This window comes from Eleginops maclovinus, chromosome 21 (genome assembly GCF_036324505.1).
Source record: "Eleginops maclovinus isolate JMC-PN-2008 ecotype Puerto Natales chromosome 21, JC_Emac_rtc_rv5, whole genome shotgun sequence".
NCBI classification, from domain to species: Eukaryota; Metazoa; Chordata; class Actinopteri; order Perciformes; family Eleginopidae; genus Eleginops; species Eleginops maclovinus.
This window is the reverse complement of record NC_086369.1, coordinates 9,286,389-9,306,206: the sequence shown is the minus strand read 5'-3', so window position 1 is coordinate 9,306,206 and position 19,818 is coordinate 9,286,389. Positions and strand designations below refer to the sequence as shown.

Here is a 19,818-nt window from a genome sequence, read left to right as displayed (position 1 = left end):
ATGTGATATCTGTCAAATGTTGCAGGGTGCCTTATGGATATTGAAGCTAAAGCACTACTCTGTCATTAATATGCAGCAATCAAAACACTGAACAAATGACAATGATGAATGTAGTATAATGCATCTTATGAAGAAAAGTGCTCAGTATTATAGCGTAGACTAATTACAAAACACAATTCCTGTTAACTCAGCATTCTGTAGATATAACAAGGGACTCTTTTTTAAATAGTCCCATAAAGGTTTGAAGGAAAGAGTAATCAGGGTATAAACACAAGACCTCCGATTTATTGCAGCTTTTACACACTGCTGTTCGCTAGTAAACTCACTGCCCACACGCACACACACACAAAACACCCACAGCAGAATGGGTAAAGCTGTCCTAAGCCTTTATGTCTGTCAAGCTTGATTAAATGCGGAAAGAAATTCATTAATCTGGCAGAAGATGTTCCATCTTTCAAACTAAGTTGCTGGCCTTTCCTTCTTATTAGCTCTTATTGACTATATTTCCGTTGGAACCACCCATAACAGAAACAGCATGTTAAAAAATACTCATCTGAATAGAGTGGCGCAGGAACCAGTCCTTAAACCTGGAAGTGAGTTAGCATTTCACCACTCCCGCTTCCCTCGTCTCAGAGTCAATGGGATTTCTCTGTAGGATATCGGAAAATAGCTCAAAATAAGTTCTGTGGTTGACACAAATTCAAGAGATGGATCACGTTTTGTTCTACGACATTAAATATCAACAGTGACCCCCCACTGGAGATTTTTGAAGAGTTTACGTGTCTGAAAACGGTGGTTGTTAACAAGTGACTGAGTAGGACTACAGAAGCTGTTGAGACCGTTGTACGTCATTACGCCAAACACGTAAACACTCCCGCTAAATGTGTTTGCCCCTGTTCTGCTTGAAAGCAAGTACCTGCGCTCTTGCAAACTCTTAAAACAAACGCTTCAACTTGTACAATTTTGAATCTGTATTTTCTTAAGTCGGTTGAAACGATCTCAAGTTGGCGTGACGTTGAAGTCGTGCGACCCTTCCGTACTCATCTGTAGTTGGTTTATAGCATAACGTTAGCATTTTGCTTCTGGCGATTAGGTTTATAATTCGAAAATGATAAAAGTAGGGTAAACGTGGAGATTATCCGGCTGAAAAAAAAAACCGTGCATTTATCAAATAGGTTTGTTTTCCACAGATCTTACTTTTTACAATATTCCAAAAGCCTATGGAGAAATCACTTTTTTGTCTAGGGAACCCATGTGCAGCTTACTTCCGGGTCGACCTACAAAAATACGTCATCCCTGCGCCACTCTACATCCCATGATGTTAATTAAAAAAAAAACATATAGTAACATTTGAAGGCCATTACAGGACATTGGAAACATCATCATATAAAAAGGGCTGTGCAAACGTCAAAGTCAATTAAATGTGACCCCATGTTTATGCACTTAATGTTCACACTTTAACATCTTGTGTCTGCACGTGTTGGACTGGTACACTCATCACTGTCACTCCACAACCACACATTCACACTTTAAAGGAGGCAGTGTGTAAAGCATCGCACACATACTGATTTGCACACTAAATATACACACACACACACACACACACACACACACACACACAAACTGCAGGGCTTGTTTTCCCTGTCATTGCTAGTTACACAGCTTTAAGTGCTGATATCCAGACTCTCAGTAGTGTCTGGACGTAGGTTGCACACGCTGCACAAAACACAGTTGAGAGCCAGGCAGACCTTGCGTGCAGAGCAGCTCCCCACTGCATCTTAAATCCAAACCTTCCCTTCCTATCAGGCACATTTTTACATGGAACACTGTAAAACAAAAACTGTAAAGGCCGATTTTTAATTCACCACACTGTCTAACTTGTTATTGCCCTATAACTGACACCGCATGAAACTGTCTTTATGTCAGTTTCAGGGTGTTTGAGTATCACACAAACACTGCTTGGATGTATTTCAGGAGAGACTTTTTTTGATGTAACAATATATAGTATTTATTGCCAAGATTGCACAGATTAAAGTAATGGTGTTTGGCGATTAGACCTTGTTGTGCGGGAGTATCATTAGACATCTAGACAATGGTGGTGGTGAAGGCATGAAGGGATTGATGGAGGTCGGTCTGAAGCGGAGTGACTTAAACTTGACGTGAACCCTGGATTCGGAGGAACGGTATGTGAGAGAGAGCAGATTTAAAGGTTTGACGGTGCGCTATGATTGGGTCGTGGGATTAGAGGCGAAAGTGGTAGGTTTATCTGGGGAGTGAACGCCCCCGATCGCTAATTGGAGGGGTGAGCGTAGTAAAATGGAAATATGTGAATGACAGTATATAAAGACTGTCTTCCTGATTGGACTTGCGCTGAGCTTCGTATGGTCTCAGATGCATCCCTGATTAGAGCGATTCCAAACATATCGGAACAAACTTTAAAATATAAAAAATTCTATGGATGGTTTGTCTCTACTTGATTGGTTAGAACAAATGTCAAAAGGGTGTCCAGACACATATAATGTCTATATGGACTATTATTTTAGCAGGGGATACACTGATCAGGAGTTATAATCAGAAACTGTCTAGAAACTGAGGCCCATCCGTAAGCTTCTACTCTTTCTGCAAAGCTAACATATTCCGGCCCTGTCTTTGTCCCTAATGCTCAGCGATGATACATCAATAGATGTCAGCTATAAGCTTATTCCTCCTTCAGTGTGCCAAGTGGAGGAAAGAACAATACAGCAATTTAAGTACAAGAGTCCCTGTACGCACCTGCCATGTCCAGATCACCTCAATCCATTTCCTTCAATCATAGAAATCCTCTGTGAGCAAACAAGGTATTTTGGATTGAAGCTTAGAGGTGTCACATTATACAAGGAAATTGATTTCGAATGGATGATCTGACTTGGGATTAGACGTCAGAGAGGTGTATTTATTTAAATGTCTGGCTAAAGGCTCAGACACCCCAGCATTAAAGCAGTTGCTGTGTTCAAAATCAGACACTGTATTCATTCTATCCAGGTGTTTTAAAGGGCACTTTTAAGTCTTAAAAAATCCTAAGGGGGTGACTTAATTGGATTGTTTAGATCGGAAAATCACCACTGAATAGACAGTTGGAAATTGGTATTTGGTACAAATTCAGGGCAAAGTCCGACACATTTGACAAACTAACACAGCATGTCGTCTTCACTACTATGAGCGAATCCACCATCTGCCATGAAATGCTATGAAAATGAAGGAAAACGTAAGAATGATCAATTTGGCACGCAATCATTATGGCAGAGATTGCTAGACATTACGCATTGAACAGAAAATAAGCTTATATAAAGTCCTCTTTACAAAAAAGATGATGCTCTGTTCTTCAATATGTTCTTGTCTGCCTAGCTACATCAGCTTAGTTGCTAACTACATTGTAAGTTAACACAGTTAATGTTTGAGTCATATTTGTATCAACTGCTGGGTTGAACAAAAGAACATTTAATATTTCTATCAGTCCACTCAATGCTCTGAGCTTGGTTGGGATCTTTGGAATTGTTTTAGACTTCATGGCATTTATTATAACTATTTAAAATGTTACAAAAGTCTGGAACTGATTCATAGTTTTTTGTTTAAAGCAAAGGTTTAAGTCATCTTACGGTAGGTATTTATTCCTCTCCCTGCCTTATCTGGCCCCACGTGTTGTCCTACCCTTTTCCTTTTCTGAGTCATACATCCAAATTCATCTGAATACTTTGCGGGTATGCTGACAAGATTAATGAGTAAGACAAATGTTATGATGCAGGGCCCAGTTTACTCTGATGTGTTTTGAAATGATTTGTTATCACCCTGATCGGTGCAAATATTTTCCTCCAAAAAACAAATGCGTCTCATATTTCAAATATCACGTCGAGACCTCTCCTTGATACCTTAAATGCCCCAGAACTTGAAAGAGTGTGACTAGTTTATTATTAATCGCAGTGAATAAACCCTGGAATCTAATAATAATTCCACATTTACTTCCTCCACTATCTGACAAACCATTTGGATTAATTCAGATTCGTCTTTGTGCTTCTCTCACGTTGAAATGTGACACCCTGTCAGGCAGTCTCACAGAGGAAGAAAGAGAGTACATATGGAGTCTTCTTGATGAAAAAGCCCTGATGTTGTCACTGAAGTAAAGCCACCGTGTCAGAACCCACTGATATCCGGATCAATCACACTTTTTTTTTTAAAGCCAGAGGATTACACTTAATGTATTTTATCACACATACACACACAGGAAGCTTATCTGTAGTGGAATCATCAGTGCAGGTTCACAAAGTCGGAATCAAAAGCACTTTGATCCTCCAGCATGAGTCCTTTGTATTAGCATGACAGGTAGGGAGTCTTAAACAGAGCCACTTTTCTAAAGCCTTTAACTATTCCTAGATCATAGTGTAACATTGGTTTGATATTCCATTACACGACACGATAAAGCCTAATGTAACCCCTATTCATATTAACTTAAATACACTTAGTCACAAAAAAAGTGACTTTTACATTGATGAACATATTTGATAATTCCATCAATCTGTTTGAGTGGGATTTAGAAAAAAAGAGCTTTGATCAATGAATAGCACATGCAATGAAGAGCATCAAAAGCATTTTTCAAATTTCAGATAAATTATTATATTGTGGAACCTGCTTTGCATCTATCTTATCCCGCAGTAAATTAAAAAAAACACGTTATGTTTCCATGAAAATATATATATCTGTCCACCAGCCTTGTTTTACAGCAACAAGTTCCTTTTTGTTTTCAGAAGTGTCAGCTCTGCAAGCATGTCTCAAAAAGAGGCATGTGCATAGAACTCAGAATCAGAATAAAAATCAGTTTTATTACCAAGGAGGATTAAACATTAGAGGAATTTGCTTTGGTTTAAGTGGTGTATACCGTGACACAGAAAGAAGAATACGTAGACAAATTTACACCAAATATTGTTATATAAGAAACCGAGTGCAGTTAAATGTAATAAAATATGACAATACTATATAATACTGTTCTAAGTGGGTAGTTCTGCTGATTTAGAAAATAATTAGTGGTCAGTTTGCTGGAAAATAGTAATTATAGTACAATAATTCTTACAATTACATGAATTGATTCTTGAAATCAGTTCAACAAGTTCTAAGCAGAATAGTGACATATTATCCCCTCATAAAGTTGATGTGTTAGGAAACAGTTTCCTATTTACCCATCCAGCAGATGCGGAACAACATCGGTAGTCATTTGCAGTCGTTATTCCAGCAACCTGGAAAGTGATATGTCCAACAAGTCCAACAGTGAGTCCTCAGGGAAATATCTGTCTCTTTAGCGGCTAAATGTTCACCAGCTTGTCTCTAACTGTGTCAGTCTGCTATTTGATGTTGGACAGGTAATGTAAAGTGGATTTAACAGCTGCAGTTGGAAATTACTTTAATTAGAGAATGACAGCTTATGTTTTACTTTGGAAATAGCCATTTACAAAGCAATCTCCATTCAAGGTCTACTAACTCTCTTGTTATTTAGCATTCAAAGCGGCCCTATTATATTTTTTAGGGGGGTTCCCTTTCCTGTAGTGTGTTATAAAGGTTTTTGTCCATGTAAATCGTCTGCTAGGGCTAAAATCACAAAATTTACACTAGAGGGAGTCTCTCCCCCACTTCCCCACTGCCTGAAACATTGAAAGTTCCAGAACAAGGAAGGTGGTCACTTCATCTGTGCATAGTAACCGTGACTAGACTTAGACGTGAACACACAATGCCATAGAGACCATGTTTTCTTTCTTCTGTCACTTTTGTATTTGTATAAAATATGTTGCATAAATCATATACAATTCATTAACTGGGCAGGAGACTTGATGTGACATCATATGAACCATCACTTTGTTGTCCACAGGGTGTCCAGGGACCTCTTGGCGAAGTGGGTCCAAAAGGACCTCAGGTAAAATGTGACCTTAAAGTAACTCAGACCCTTTGGTAATTTAAAGTACACTTCCATCAGTTCTTTATTCCCTGTGTTCTGTTCTTGAATGTATTTTTAGGGAGAAGAAGGCTTGCCTGGGCCAAGAGGACCACCAGGAATGAACGGAACAATGGTTTGTACAACTTCATCACTGTTTCAGCTGTCACCGACATGCTAAAATGAGTCAGTAAAGATGATTCACAGGATTGATACCCCTTTGTTTCAGCAAAAACTATTGCTGCAGGTGTTATTATCACTTCTTGCTGCTAGTTTCCATCTGCACAACTTTAGGGACAGCATGTACTTCCATCAGACAAAGAGCTTTTCAGGTCATCTAACAGCGTCTGAAATCCTCGTTCTGAATGAGGAAAGAAACTTTCTGAAATCGAAAATTATGCCCACTCAACGCAGCAATTGGCCAGGCAAGGGGGCAAGGGTTGCAATTTTCTTTCAACCCTCTATCTCAAAATAATTTCAATCTGCTCTTTCCTTCAATTTTGTAAACTAATGTAGACTTTGAAAGTCTTCAAACAAAGACTGTAAGAATGGGTTTGGAATTACCTCAAATTGCACAATTCTCTGTTAAGGACTTAAAGGACAGAATACTTATGGACTTACCTGACATGTGAACGTTTAGATATAAACATGCCCTTCAACGCCTAGTTTGTTGGAAGCAGATTGAGGCCTTTTTATTCACACAGATTTCTCCGCGATGACAATTATTGCAGAACATAGGGAATTAATATCCCAAATGGAGATTAAACAAAAAATAATACACTTCCCAAAGAAATTCTTAAATAATTGATGTTATTGATCTTTGCCACAATTGGAAAGTGAAGGAAAGACACATTTAACATTGTCCAAAGGTACCATACGGTGATCCTACATAGACTTGCTGCAAGGGATCATTATACAGACACTACTTCCAGTCCGTGCCTATTGGACCAATTGAATCCTTAGGGGATACACTAATTTAAAGCACATTTTTACCATCTATCCCATGTGTCTTTGAAAAAAAAAATACTCTATTATCTCCCAGACTACAATTCACATTACTGTCTCTGCAGTGAGCTCATAATGAGATCATTAATTTAGCCCAGGCACCATATGAGTCCGTTTGATTTACTTAGCAATGCCATTAAGGTGGTGAGTGGCTGTTCATTTAAAAACCTAAGTCAGATGAGTGTGTGTGTGTGTGTGTGTGTGTGTGTGTGTGTGTGTGTGTGTGTGTGTGTGTGTGTGTGCACACGCACGCGTGTTAGTTTACGGCTGAGCACACAGTCAGGGCACCCCCCTCTGGTAAACAAGATTACATGGCCAGATGCAATTAAAGCAGAGCATGGTGAATACGCCAGACCTCCGTGGTGATTATTGGACGGTATATTTTTAGCACTGCTGCTCCCTTCTGGTCAAAGTGAGACAGTACAGATAGAGAGAGGGAAGAGTTAATTGACAATGAATAGCATGGAGTTAATACACATAAGAAAGGACATATTTCCATCGTGGCAACCTTTTTTTTAGATGTGTTTTAAATGTACTTTATTTATCCTCATCCAATGTTCAATTCAAATTGATTTATAACAGGTTCTATCAATTTGAATTTGGACTTCTAAAAACTGCATTTGGCTTTTATCTGTTGCATAAATAATTAAAGCGGAAAGGTGGTGTAGCCCTGTTGCACCTTTTTTTGAACCAGAAGCTTCCTCTATTAGTCTTCATCTTCTTCTTTCTATTTCTGTCAGTAGAACAGCACACGGCTCTGACGCAATGCCTGCAGTGGGTCTGACTTATCTGACACACACACACACACACACACACACACACACACACACACACACACACACACACACACACACACACACACACACACACACACACACACACACACACACACACACACACACACACACACACAGAGTCAGAAGGAGGAAGTAGGGCAAGCCTCTCGCTGTATCCAGGCAACTACATATAATAACTATACATAAACGTCAGACTAATTGTCAGCTGACCCCGCCAACACCAATCAAAGTTGGCATTTCGAGTGCGCATAGTCCTCCTTTAGCTCCTTATTGATCGATAGAAAATGAAAGTGAATGATTCTTGTTTCTTGAAATTGTGTATCATGTTTCTATATTGTCACAATCACTGTTTAAGCAGCACATTTATCATTGGCTTGTGTTAACCTCTTACAAACAGAAAGGGCAAACATGTGGAGATGCAAATGTCAACATGAATCATTCAAACCCTTAAGCTTTGAAATCTTTAATTTCCTACTTGTGAAATTGTGTCATGAATTGTCATATTATTATGAAGGAAAAAAGGGTATGCACACTAAATGAATGCTCCCAAAAAATATTATATTCACGGTCAAAATAGATCGGATTCGACCCAGATGTGAATCCCTGGTAGAGTCCTACCATCAATAACGTCAACATGCACTTAAATTACCTTCAAAATATACAACCTAGAAGTCCATATTAATCCAATTACTTACATGGAATATCAATCAATAGGATGCAATATAATACCACAAAGAAACATGACCTGAATCGCCAAACATACATTTTTGTGCAATCATATTAAAGGAATGATAAGCATCTGTATTTTATGGCTTTTTATGAAAAGGAGGCTCAAATTCCCTTGCAGTCAATCAGATAACTTGACAGTATATGTGTGCGTGTGTGTGTGTGTGTGTGTGTGTGTGTGTGTGTGTGTGTGTGTGTGTGTGTGTGTGTGTGTGTGTGTGTGTGTGTGTGTGTGTGTGTGTGTGTGTGTGGGGGGGACTCTGTTAAAGGCAACTGGGAATATAGGGCTATTGATATAGCAGAATGCTTTGTTGAAAATGCAAACTGCTGTGTGTTTGTATGGAAGTGTGTGTCTGTGTGTGTTGGTTAGTGTGTGTGTGTGTGTGTGTGTGTGTGTGTGTGTGTGTGTGTGTGTGTGTGTGTGTGTGTGTGTGTGTGTGTGTGTGTGTGTGGGACTCTGTTAAAGGCAACTGGGAATATAGGGCTATTGATATAGCAGAATGCTTTGTTGAAAATGCAAACTGCTGTGTGTTTGTATGGAAGTGTGTGTCCGTGTGTGTTGGTTAGGGTGTGAGTGTGTGAGTGTGTGTGTGTGTGTGTGTGTGTGTGTGTGTGTGTGTGTGTGTGTGTGTGTGTGTGTGAGTGGACCTGAGCCATCTCATTTCTTCCTCAGTGCCTCCTGACTAAGCCGTCACGCACTCTGTCACATTCAGCCCAAAGCAGTGTGCCTGTCTCTTTCATCTCATTCTCTCTCTCCCTCTCAATCCCTTCCTCTCTTGTCACCCCTCAACCCTTCCCCTTCTCGTTCTCTGCCCCCAATATATTTTCTTCGTCCAGGGAATCCAAGGACCCCTGGGGCCGCCCGGGCAGGACGGCCACGATGGTCCCAAGGTCTGTGTGTTGAACGTTATAATTAGTTATTATGCTAATGGCCTGCTTCTCCCAAGCCGCTCAGCTATTCTCAGTCGGTTCTACGGCTGCACCCTCCCTCCCCGTTCTGTTGATGTTCCCGTAGAGAAAACTGCATTTTGCTGAGAGGGAGGCAAGCTGTTTGGAATCAAATTGAAGGTGTTTTTGCTGAATATGAAATAAATGCCATTCTGCCAGGGACAGTTCATTTGAGCTGTCGTGGTGTGTTGTATTTCTCGCCTTCAAAAAGCAATCTTAAAAAAATGTATACAAGTGAGGACTTTTTACAAGTGAGGTGATTTAATTATTTAATTTCATCAATTTAGGGGGATTGCATGAAGCAAATGACAATTAGAATGTTCAAAATCAGAGCAAGAGATCCAAAAAGCTGCAAAAATGAACCTAACCTTTATCTGTTATCTGTAAAGTGGAGTGCCCCGTTTCGAAAAGAACAAGAGGCCTTTCCATATTTCCATGACCTAGAAATGCACATTTCCTGTCCCCTTGGAGTTTGTATACTCAGTGCAACAAGCAGGACACAGAGATGGGAGGAGACTGAGTGAGGGATGGGAGTTTCATGCATCGGCAGGTGAACATTTGCCCACTGTGCAGAGAACAAGGAGCAGAATGGAAACTACTAATTGAATCAGTCAGTACACAAACACAAACAAAGATACACACACTACATAAATAAACACTTCTAATAATAAACACCCTGACACCTGTATGGGAACTTCCCTGTCAGCTGATAAACCCCCACAGCAGGCTGTTTTCAATCTGTAGTAAATAATTACAGATGGAACAAAGTTGGACAACAGCAGTACATGATCCCCTGGTTACATTAGATTAAACAGTGGCGAGCCGTGACTTTTATACCAGGCCCTCTGACCTCCCTTCCCTCGTGCCTTATCAATGCAACAGAGAGAGAAAGAGTAATTACAAAAAAACGATTTATTTGCAAATTAAAAATACAAATGATCATATCATCACACAGGCTGCTAGTACTTCAGCGATATATTGAAACAAGGGCCCGTGGTGCAAAATGCATGGATGCTTTTGCCTACCCTTGTCGATCCTGTCATCCAGTTGTATCGGGTAGAACTGCTGATATTAAAATGGTTCTCAAAACTCCTTTAAGATACAAAAATCCAAAGTTTTCTACATTTGTGAAACTTCAGAATTTGCATTTACCGCTGTTCAAATGACAGCGTTGTTTTGCCTCAAAATTGGGCAGAGCCGTAATTTCGTCCGGAGTTGATGCATGTGTTACGCTCATATAATTGACGTTAGCTCTGATGCTAACTAGCTACTTTTCCATTAGTTTGACACTAGGCGGAATTAGTCATAAAGTCCGCGATAATAAAGCCCTCTCATTTACAGAGAAGATATGATTGGGTAATTGTACTGTCATTTGACATTAGTCTCTCTTTGAGTTACTATAGCTGGACCACCAATCACCTCCTATCTTCCCAGTACCTCCAGAGATGGCCGAAGGAGCTTATTTAATTTAAACCTTCACACTCAAACAGAAACTGAATAGGCACAATCAAAGGATTTATTTCTTTGGAAATTATACTTTAAATACAATTAAATCAAGATATTTTGGTAAAACTAAAGACAAGTATAACTTTAAAAATATATCTTTTTATTACATTCTTTTTTTTTACATATATCTTTTTTAAATATTATTTTTCTAGAATATCTTAAGCCCTTAGAGAGTAGACTAGATGGCACTGGCGGCTCACCACTGATATTAAATAACGCATAACCAACATCTGGGTTTGGTATTAAATTGTTATGGTCCAGGTTTCCCTTGGTTATCTTCAGAAAGTGGACACACAGTTCCCTTTTTACTCTTTAAACTCATTTAAATACGCTCCATCATACATCATCAGCTCATCAGGATTTTAATACAGATGTGGCCTTTTTTACACCCATAATTATGAATGTAATAGATTGTATAGCTATACTTCAACATGACCATAATGAAGAACTGTTGATGTCACCAGATTATTAGCTGCTGAACATTGGCTGCATTACACTAAATTGCACTTTTCATTTACTCTTTAAATCTGTGATATACCCACCAAAAGGTGTATCCGTCTCATCAAATAACGAACTGTAACAGGAATGCTTATATATAAGAAGCTTATAAAATGATTAATGTATAGGTAAATCCACCCAGCAGCATATAAGTAGCCTTTACATATATAATCCTCCTCCTTTTTTGACAGTTTAATATGTCAGTAATAATAGCTCGTATAGTATAATAATACAATGCTCTGAATAGGGCCACTTTTATTCCGCGATACTTTAATCATTTTACTGAGACTCTGTAATTATATCCACATGAAAGAGGAAGATTTTTTTCTTTTAACACAGTATTTCCACATCGCAATTTCTACATCCTCTATGTTTCTTCCACTACCATCAAACAACATTTCCCCCATATTTTACCGCAGAGTCAACAACATGACAGAACCAGGCTGCACCAATGTACTTTAAAAGGCAGCAATCTCATCGCCTAATCCACACATTAGTAAAACGTTCTCTTCTAAACTTGTTAAGCCATTCTCGTAATGCACCACCTTCATATCTTGGGTGATTAGCACAGCTGTTAAAAAGTGTTCAGACCAATCATGTGGCTAGCTGAGAGGATAATGATTGATGACCACACATTGTGATTTATATTCCACTGCTAAAACCCCTTTGTTCATGCTGTGCTGAAACCACACTTTGAGATTCTTCAAACTTGTGCTGGTCTTTAGGTTTACAGTTTATTGTTAAAAATATTGTTAAAAAAGTAATAGGTTTAGGAATAATTGTAGTCAGGCTTATGTCCTCAGAAGAATGTTCAAACAAGTGTGTTGTGTTTTAAGTGTGTTTGTGTGTCTGCTTTATTTAGGGGAAGTGTGGCGATCCAGGTGTCATAGGTCCTGTTGGTCCTCCAGGCCCGAAGGTGAGTGGAGCAGCAGATTATTGGCTAGATATTGTTTCCTTTAACCTCTTTCTTAACTGCTTTCCAACACTGCATCCTTACCTCCTGTTTTTTTCTGTCTGCCTTTGAGTATTTTTTGTATCGCTTTTTTATTTATTCTCACATTAGATAATAACAGACATTACAGGGGGGAATGACTCGCTTGGCTCTGTCTAAAGCGGAAAATCTGTGAATGTGAGAAAGCACTGAATAACACATATTTCATTTGGACTTCATTTGTGGTTTTACCTTCTTGAGGGACAACAGTGTCTATTTCTGGGAAGCCTCTCCGGCTATAGGGTGGGCTGCCAGATACAGTTTCTGAGCACATGCTCTGTTTATGGTGTCTGTACAGGCATGGCGGTTCCAAACCTGGCAACCTCAACAACTAAACAATAAGTTTCATAATTCAACTTTGTACAAAGCCAAACTGTGCGCACTGTTTATGGTCATTATGCAAAGCTAATTACATCTGGTTCTAACTCAATAGCTGGTTTACAGATACGTGTTTTTTAAATTTTTTTATCTGTCTTAAAATCAAGTTTAAGAAGGAAACAGACACCATATGCACAGCTTGAACGATGACCCCTTTTTTGTGTGCCCTCATTTCCCCCTGAGATTGTACCTTGTGGCTGACAATTGCATAGCAGAAGCAGGTAACCTATCTAAATGTCAGTGGTGTCATTATTCTTTAGCCATTTAATTGTGTAATTAAAAAGTTAAAGCAGAAAGTCCCAAAAGGCTAAAATATTCAGAACCTGAAGTGTGGCCTTAAGTTTATCTTCTATACTGCACTGGACCCTCTTCATAAAGCATCTGTTTTCACTTGATAGTCACATAAGACCCTCTGGAATAACGCCAAACCAATGGTTAAGGTGTAGGGAGCAGCAGGTTTTTTCCCCCCCTCTCCTATCCCCTTGCCAAAAGCATGCACACTAAATGCACCTTTACGCCCCAGTCCTTGTTAGTTTTCTACTGCAGTGAGCTTTTGGAAATTCAACATGGCGGTCGGATTAGTGAGGGCACTAGTAATTCCTCCCTGAGGGATCAGGGTGACAGCTTTTGCCTTTTCTCTTAAAACCAACCTCATTCTCCTTCTGTTTCCTCTCAACCTGCTAGACAGTTCCTATTCCAACAGCCTGCAATTCGGATCTTGCTGACGAGTAACAGCTATTCTTTGTTTGTTCAGCGACATGTTTTCTTAGCAATTATGCCCATAAATGTCATCCATTGTGAGTATCTGAGTCTTGCTTTTGTGCTACTGAATTGCAGGTAAACTAAAAGAAATTGAAAATGGATGATGATTTTTTACTTTTAGCTTTTAGGAAATGAGTACTGAGTCGTACTGTATGGCAAGGAAAATGTTTCAATCAAACATCTTCAAAACCCATATTTAACCAGACTTGATTTTCTTTTACTGCAGGGAATTTGTCTCAGGGGATAGAATCAAAACTTTCATAAACATAAACAAACACACTTGGAACACTCTCACGTTTCATATTCCCTTTTATCTGCTCGCTTCACGGGTTTTGAAACAAAGACAGGCTATTGTTTTTCCGTCTATTTGGAAATAAATGGCCAGTTTGAGGAATGCCACAACATATGAACCTCACGACTGTTAGCCATTGATTTTAAAACATCGATAATCTTTGACTTTTCCAGGGCTCAACAGGGGACTCAGGTTTAACGGGTCTGCCGGGTGCCATGGGGCTGCCAGGGTTCAAAGGTCACAAGGTGAGAGTGCCTTCATATAATAACTTTTATGCAGTGAGCACTTTATTAGCTACATGGTATTCAATGAAACAGCTCTGCCATAATAACTCCTTGACGAAGTTTATAATGTTGAAATGTAGTTTGCATCGTCAGGAATGGGTACATTTAATTAATGACGTTTTAGTATGCAGCGCTGCTGTACTGGACTACATTACATTAAAATGTGTATACATAAGGGAGCCGAATGTAAGAGACACAACCCAATGCAAAATATACCGTGTAATTGACAGAATAAAAAAAAAAACTGCACATTATAAGCATCGTAAAAGTAAACTTTACGGCAGAACAGATGAAGTGGATGCTACTAGATTGTACAGGTGTACCCAATAAAGTGGCCACTGAGTGTACATGAACCAATTAAAATCAATGACCTGGTTGGTTTTGTTTAATGACTTAATGAAGTCTACAATTGGCAAGAGAGGCGGCACTTTATAAATGATTTATAGCTTTAGCTGTCAGGAGTACATTTACACGCTGTAGTGTAGAAATGTTGACAACTTAACATAATACTTGTTTATGTATTATTCATTTTTTGCTTAGATGACATGATTCATTTTAATGATGTTAAAGGTTGTCCTTCACACAGAAGAAGTACGCCCAGGCTCATAAATACAAGAAATTAATCAAGATCAGTATGATTCACATGCTACGTTTGGTTTTCTGTATGCTGTCAATCGGATACTAGTTTCATTTTCTTCTTTTATCCCTTAAACAGCATGTTATTATTTGGATCTCACTGTCAGTGTCAAAACAAAACAATGGTATGACTGTAAGTTGTACATGTTCTCATGTTCAGTGTATTTTTAGGGGGAGAGAGGAGACACTGCCACAAAAGGATGCCAGGTATACCTTCTTTACACGTCTACTGGAAAGCCATGTGCACATGTTAATTGCTCACTCCTGTATAACAAGATTGAATATGTCTGAAGCATAACCTGCACATAAATGGACTGTTTTTGTGATGATGTCTCATCCTGTCATTAAAAAAAGGAAGAGATCCTGTCTTAAAAAGCATGCTGTAAAAATAATTCTCTTACAGGATGAAAAATGTATTAGGAGCACTGTTAAGCAGTGAGTGACCTCTTTAGCAATTATCCACTCTTACCTTCAATGTAGGGTAACTGTAGAGTAAACCTGTAAAAACTCCTGTTGTAAAGCTCATTATGCATTTAAACTGCTGTTGCACAGCATGTAGCCTCATTATTGATGCCTCACAATGGAGATAACAGTGCACAGTTTGATTTTACAAGCCCAGTAACAAATCTGAAACCAATCAGTAACCAATCTGGACAAGGTGAAAATCTTCAGATTTACAAAAGTAACAGTACAGTCTTCAATCCAATCCAATCCAACTTCATAAAAAATAAATCATTAGCAACCTTTTTCAGCCACCTAATACAGTGTTTAGTCAGCAGACATTTGGAGACAAAAGCGTCTTTGAGCATTAGGAAAAGCGCCATTTAACTTGTGTGTATTATTTTTATTAGAAAGCCAAAACTCATCAAAAAAGCTTCATGGGCTTCAGTTTATATATGATTTTTTGTTTAAATTGAAACATCTGTTAGCTAGTTACACCAGTTTTTTCACTTTCACAAAGGGATGAGGCTTATTCCAGATATCAAAGCCTCAGTATCATAGCATGCCACCTTCTGCCACCTTGTTCTACTTCTACCATTGTGACCAGAGCGTCGGTCACACATTGAACACTCAAAGCTTGTGATGAATGCTCTGATTCAGTTGCTTCCCTTTACGTGCTCTAATGGAAAGTAGTATGAGAGCCCAGATGTATAAAATGAAGGAGAGAAGAAGTGTGTTACGGTGAAGCAGGAAGCAATTGGAAAGCCACACATAGGATAAAAAGTGTGTTTTGTTAAAGGTCACTACTAGCCAATTCCTATCCCCTCTCTCCCTTGGTTTCTCTTATTGGCTGCTAGTGGTAATCATGACCTTTTCTCCACACACACACACACACACACACACACACACACACACACACACACACACACACACACACACACACACACACACACACACACACACACACACACACACAATGAAGACATGGACCAGCACACAGTATTACACACAGCTAAATCAACACACTCTTTTGTGCACACATTCAATCTCACCCTTGCACACACGCACACACCACAGGAAGCCATACCAGCATGAATGTAAACACACACACAAACTTTCAGTTGATCATGATGTATCTCTTTGCAGGGGGAGCCAGGCAGAGATGGAGAACCAGGCACTCCTGGTGTAACTGTAAGTGTACAGTCATACTGCTTCCACTCGATGGCAGCAAGGCCTATATTTCTATGGGTTGGCCAGGGTTTCTGGGTTTAAATGTGTGTGTGTGTGTGTGTGTGTGTGTGTGTGTGTGTGTGTGTGTGTGTGTACGTGTGTGTATGTGTGTGTGTACATTTATGAGAACCAAATGTCCCAACAAGGTCACAAGGATAAGGAAGAATCTTGGCCAGCCCTCTCTTACAAGGAGCTAATTTGTGGTTAAAACTTGAGTTTTAATTTGTGGAGTCTGTCTGTATTTAATATCATAAATAGCCTGATACAAGTCCCGATAAAGACTTTATCACAGGATAAAAATGATCATCATAAACTCAATCAATACTAATATAGCACCTCTCTGAAAGTGATTTTACAGGGTGCTTTACAAGATTAAAATCTGACAGCAAATAAAAAAAACATAAAAAATGCAATAAAAGTCGAAACAGAATACAGTGCAGGAAAATAGCAGAGCAGAGTAGAATAGGACAGACTTAAACTGACTAAATGAGAAGGGACAAGACAAGAAAGAGAGTATGAAACTGCACGGAAGCTCCAGACAGTAATATAAAATCATAAAATCAAATAAAATGTACTGTTTTCTGAAAAGTAAACTTTCAGCAGGGACACAGAATTAGATAAATGACTAAACCGAGCTAATCTCTTTAGGGAGGTTGTTCCAGAGTCTCAGGGCCCTCATGGCACTGCCCGCCTTCCGTCTTTGGATTCATCCTCAGAACAACCGTGAGGATCACAGTGTCACAGCTTAGAGTCTTGGCAACAGTGAAAAGGACCCGATGACAGAAGCTCAGACAGGGAAGACTGAATTACAGGTGTTTAACTTAAAATCAATAGTCAGTTTACAGATTATAGGAGGCAATTTCAAGGCATTCTGAAACAGGCACACATATCAGAGACTGGCAGCAGTTGTGAAGAGAGACATTTTTTATTTAAAGCAATTGCCAATTTACTTTACAGAGTAGACTGCTTCACTAAAGAGAAGGAGAGATGTTGTTTGACACAAAGACACCAATACATCTTGTTAATAAACTAAAGGGATGACATGACAATTTGCGATTGAGCTAACACAGCTGCTATCTGATTGTGATTAATTTATAAATGGTGGCTTATGGTTAGAAATCTATCAAGTTCAGAGAGCTATTTTTCACAGCATACAGTTCGAATTGTCAAAAATTAAAGAAACAGTTTTCACTTATAACATTAACAAGGACTGTGTTCCATCTAGTGTCCTAGTAACATGATAGTCTGACAGTAAGTATAGGGTTTTTAAATCTTAAGTAGCAATAGGCGAAAAGAATCGAAGAAGCTTCTCGTCTTGATAATTACGTTTATTAATACAATGATATGATAAGATTAGTCTACAAGCGAAACACAGCTGTGATCCTTCCCCATGTCACTGACCACAGTCCACATTGAAGTAATTAATCTGTCTACAGCTGCATAGGAAAGGCCCCGCTCTCTTGTTTACAGCTGGTTTTCTACTCTCCCGCTTGGAGGTATGTTTGGAGGTATGGTTGTTGGTGCATAGGCGAGTCCACGCCCGTTAGCGCTTGCTGCTCCATTCAGATCTTCTGTCGACCTCTAGTGACGTACTCAAATAACATCCTTCCATCACATTATTTAGCTAGACAAATGACATAATTAAACACTTAGTAACAGTTGATTTTGTAGCATCGATGAGTGGGAGTTTGAGGCGGTGTGTTTAACTCCACGCGCCATTCTCCATATACTCTCAAACACAATATCCTATTAGCTACATGCACAACTGGAAACAGGAACTCCAAGGTGTCGCCCACCATCCACTCCGTGAGGCAACACTACAACATTGGCACAACAATTTTGATTTATTCTCACATAAGCCAGCAAATACCATGGCCCTGAGAAGGAAGCAGCTACATTATGGACTTAGAGTCCACCCGTGTTATTTTTCTACTGTAACATGTAAAATGTCTTCTGAATAAGTGTTGCAAGCATGTTTGCTTTTAGTGCGTTAGCTAGTAGCTCTCCAGCTACAGGGAATCAGTAATTGCACTGCACTTTGAGTAGTCCCTTTATCACCAAGCTTCTACCACTGGCTGATTCATCTTTGTTGGGCTTTTTACGGACAGCTCCAAAGGTCGCTGTTTTTTCCCCGTGTGTTTGTGCTTAGGAAGGGAGGTTTGGGTATCTGCCATCTGTCAGAGGCAGTGACTCACCTAGAGTCACAACTTTAATGTTTTTTAAGCTACAACTGAGGCCTATACATGGAAATTGGCTATGTGCTGGAATGCACATTCTATTTCCTTTGGAGAGAGAGCAGTGATCTTCCATCTAGTTGTTCAAAGATAAGCTACCAATCCTCATCAGTTATTGGTAATAAGCAAAAATAATTATATAATTTGATGTGCAATTTACAATTCCCCAAGCCAAGTTTTACAATTAATGTTCCAGTCGTAACGATACCAAATGGGTAGCATTTAGGAATTGATCAGTAAGTATTGATTACTGTGGCATCGACCTTCATCTTCCTGGATGGGACTTGGACAATTAATCCATCCAGAGGAGCTAGTGTGTGTGTGTGTGTGTGTGTGTGTGTGTGTGTGTGTGTGTGTGTGTGTGTGTGTGTGTGTGTGTGTGTGTGTGTGTGTGTGTGTGTTTGTGGTGCACAGCAGCAGCAGTTATATTGCATTATGTGGAGACAAAGTTGCATTGTCCTGTCTATGACACTTGAGACGGATAAAACGATTGAGGAATTACAGAGTGTGAACATTAAGCTGCATGCTGAGAAATACAGTGTAGAGAGCATCCCAGCCTCCATGTGACACACTCTCAAGGCTAAATGCATCAGCGGTGAATCACAAGTGTGTTGCTGCTGAGAAGAATATGACATATTTTTGTCTTCCAACTGACTTCCTAATACTTACTGGGTATAATAAATATGACTGCACTGCAGTTCGGTAGAGGCTGTGTTCTGTTTTCCTGGTTTACCTCCTTATCACCACTTGTCTTCTCCTGGGAAGTAATGTGGCATTCAGATTGCATAGTGCATAACTCCATTTTTCGTGAGGACCTGTACACTAGGGTTGTTTGGAGTTTATTTCAGATTGAAAAAGCCAATGTTTTGTTCGTCTGCAATACCATCCCAGCATATTGAGTTTGCTCAGTTGCAATGGAACTGAATGTAAAAATATTAAAAATGTTTTACTTTCTATGAATCCCTAGGATTTATATTCCATGTTGATTTTAAAGTCAAGTTTGACAGTTCATCCGAATGATATGTAAAGAATGTTATAGAAGGAAATTCAGAATCAGACCTACATAACTAGAGGTTTTGCCACAGGGTGGATTACAGCAGACAGACATTCTGTGTCGGCTGGTTGGCAGTCTGTCAG

The 19,818-nt window shown here is 39.3% G+C and overlaps 1 protein-coding gene across 1 annotated transcript in view; it reads left to right on the top strand.

The window, feature by feature from the left end:
* Window positions 1–19,818, top strand: part of si:dkey-225n22.4 (collagen alpha-1(XXI) chain) — a 63,748-nt gene that overhangs the window by 33,644 nt on the left and 10,286 nt on the right. The window contains exons 20-26 of the mRNA XM_063873976.1: window positions 5,891–5,935; window positions 6,036–6,089; window positions 9,319–9,372; window positions 12,296–12,349; window positions 14,030–14,101; window positions 14,948–14,983; window positions 16,364–16,408. Of these exons, the coding sequence (XP_063730046.1) occupies window positions 5,891–5,935; window positions 6,036–6,089; window positions 9,319–9,372; window positions 12,296–12,349; window positions 14,030–14,101; window positions 14,948–14,983; window positions 16,364–16,408 (360 nt within the window). The remainder of the gene's footprint in view (window positions 1–5,890; window positions 5,936–6,035; window positions 6,090–9,318; window positions 9,373–12,295; window positions 12,350–14,029; window positions 14,102–14,947; window positions 14,984–16,363; window positions 16,409–19,818) is intronic.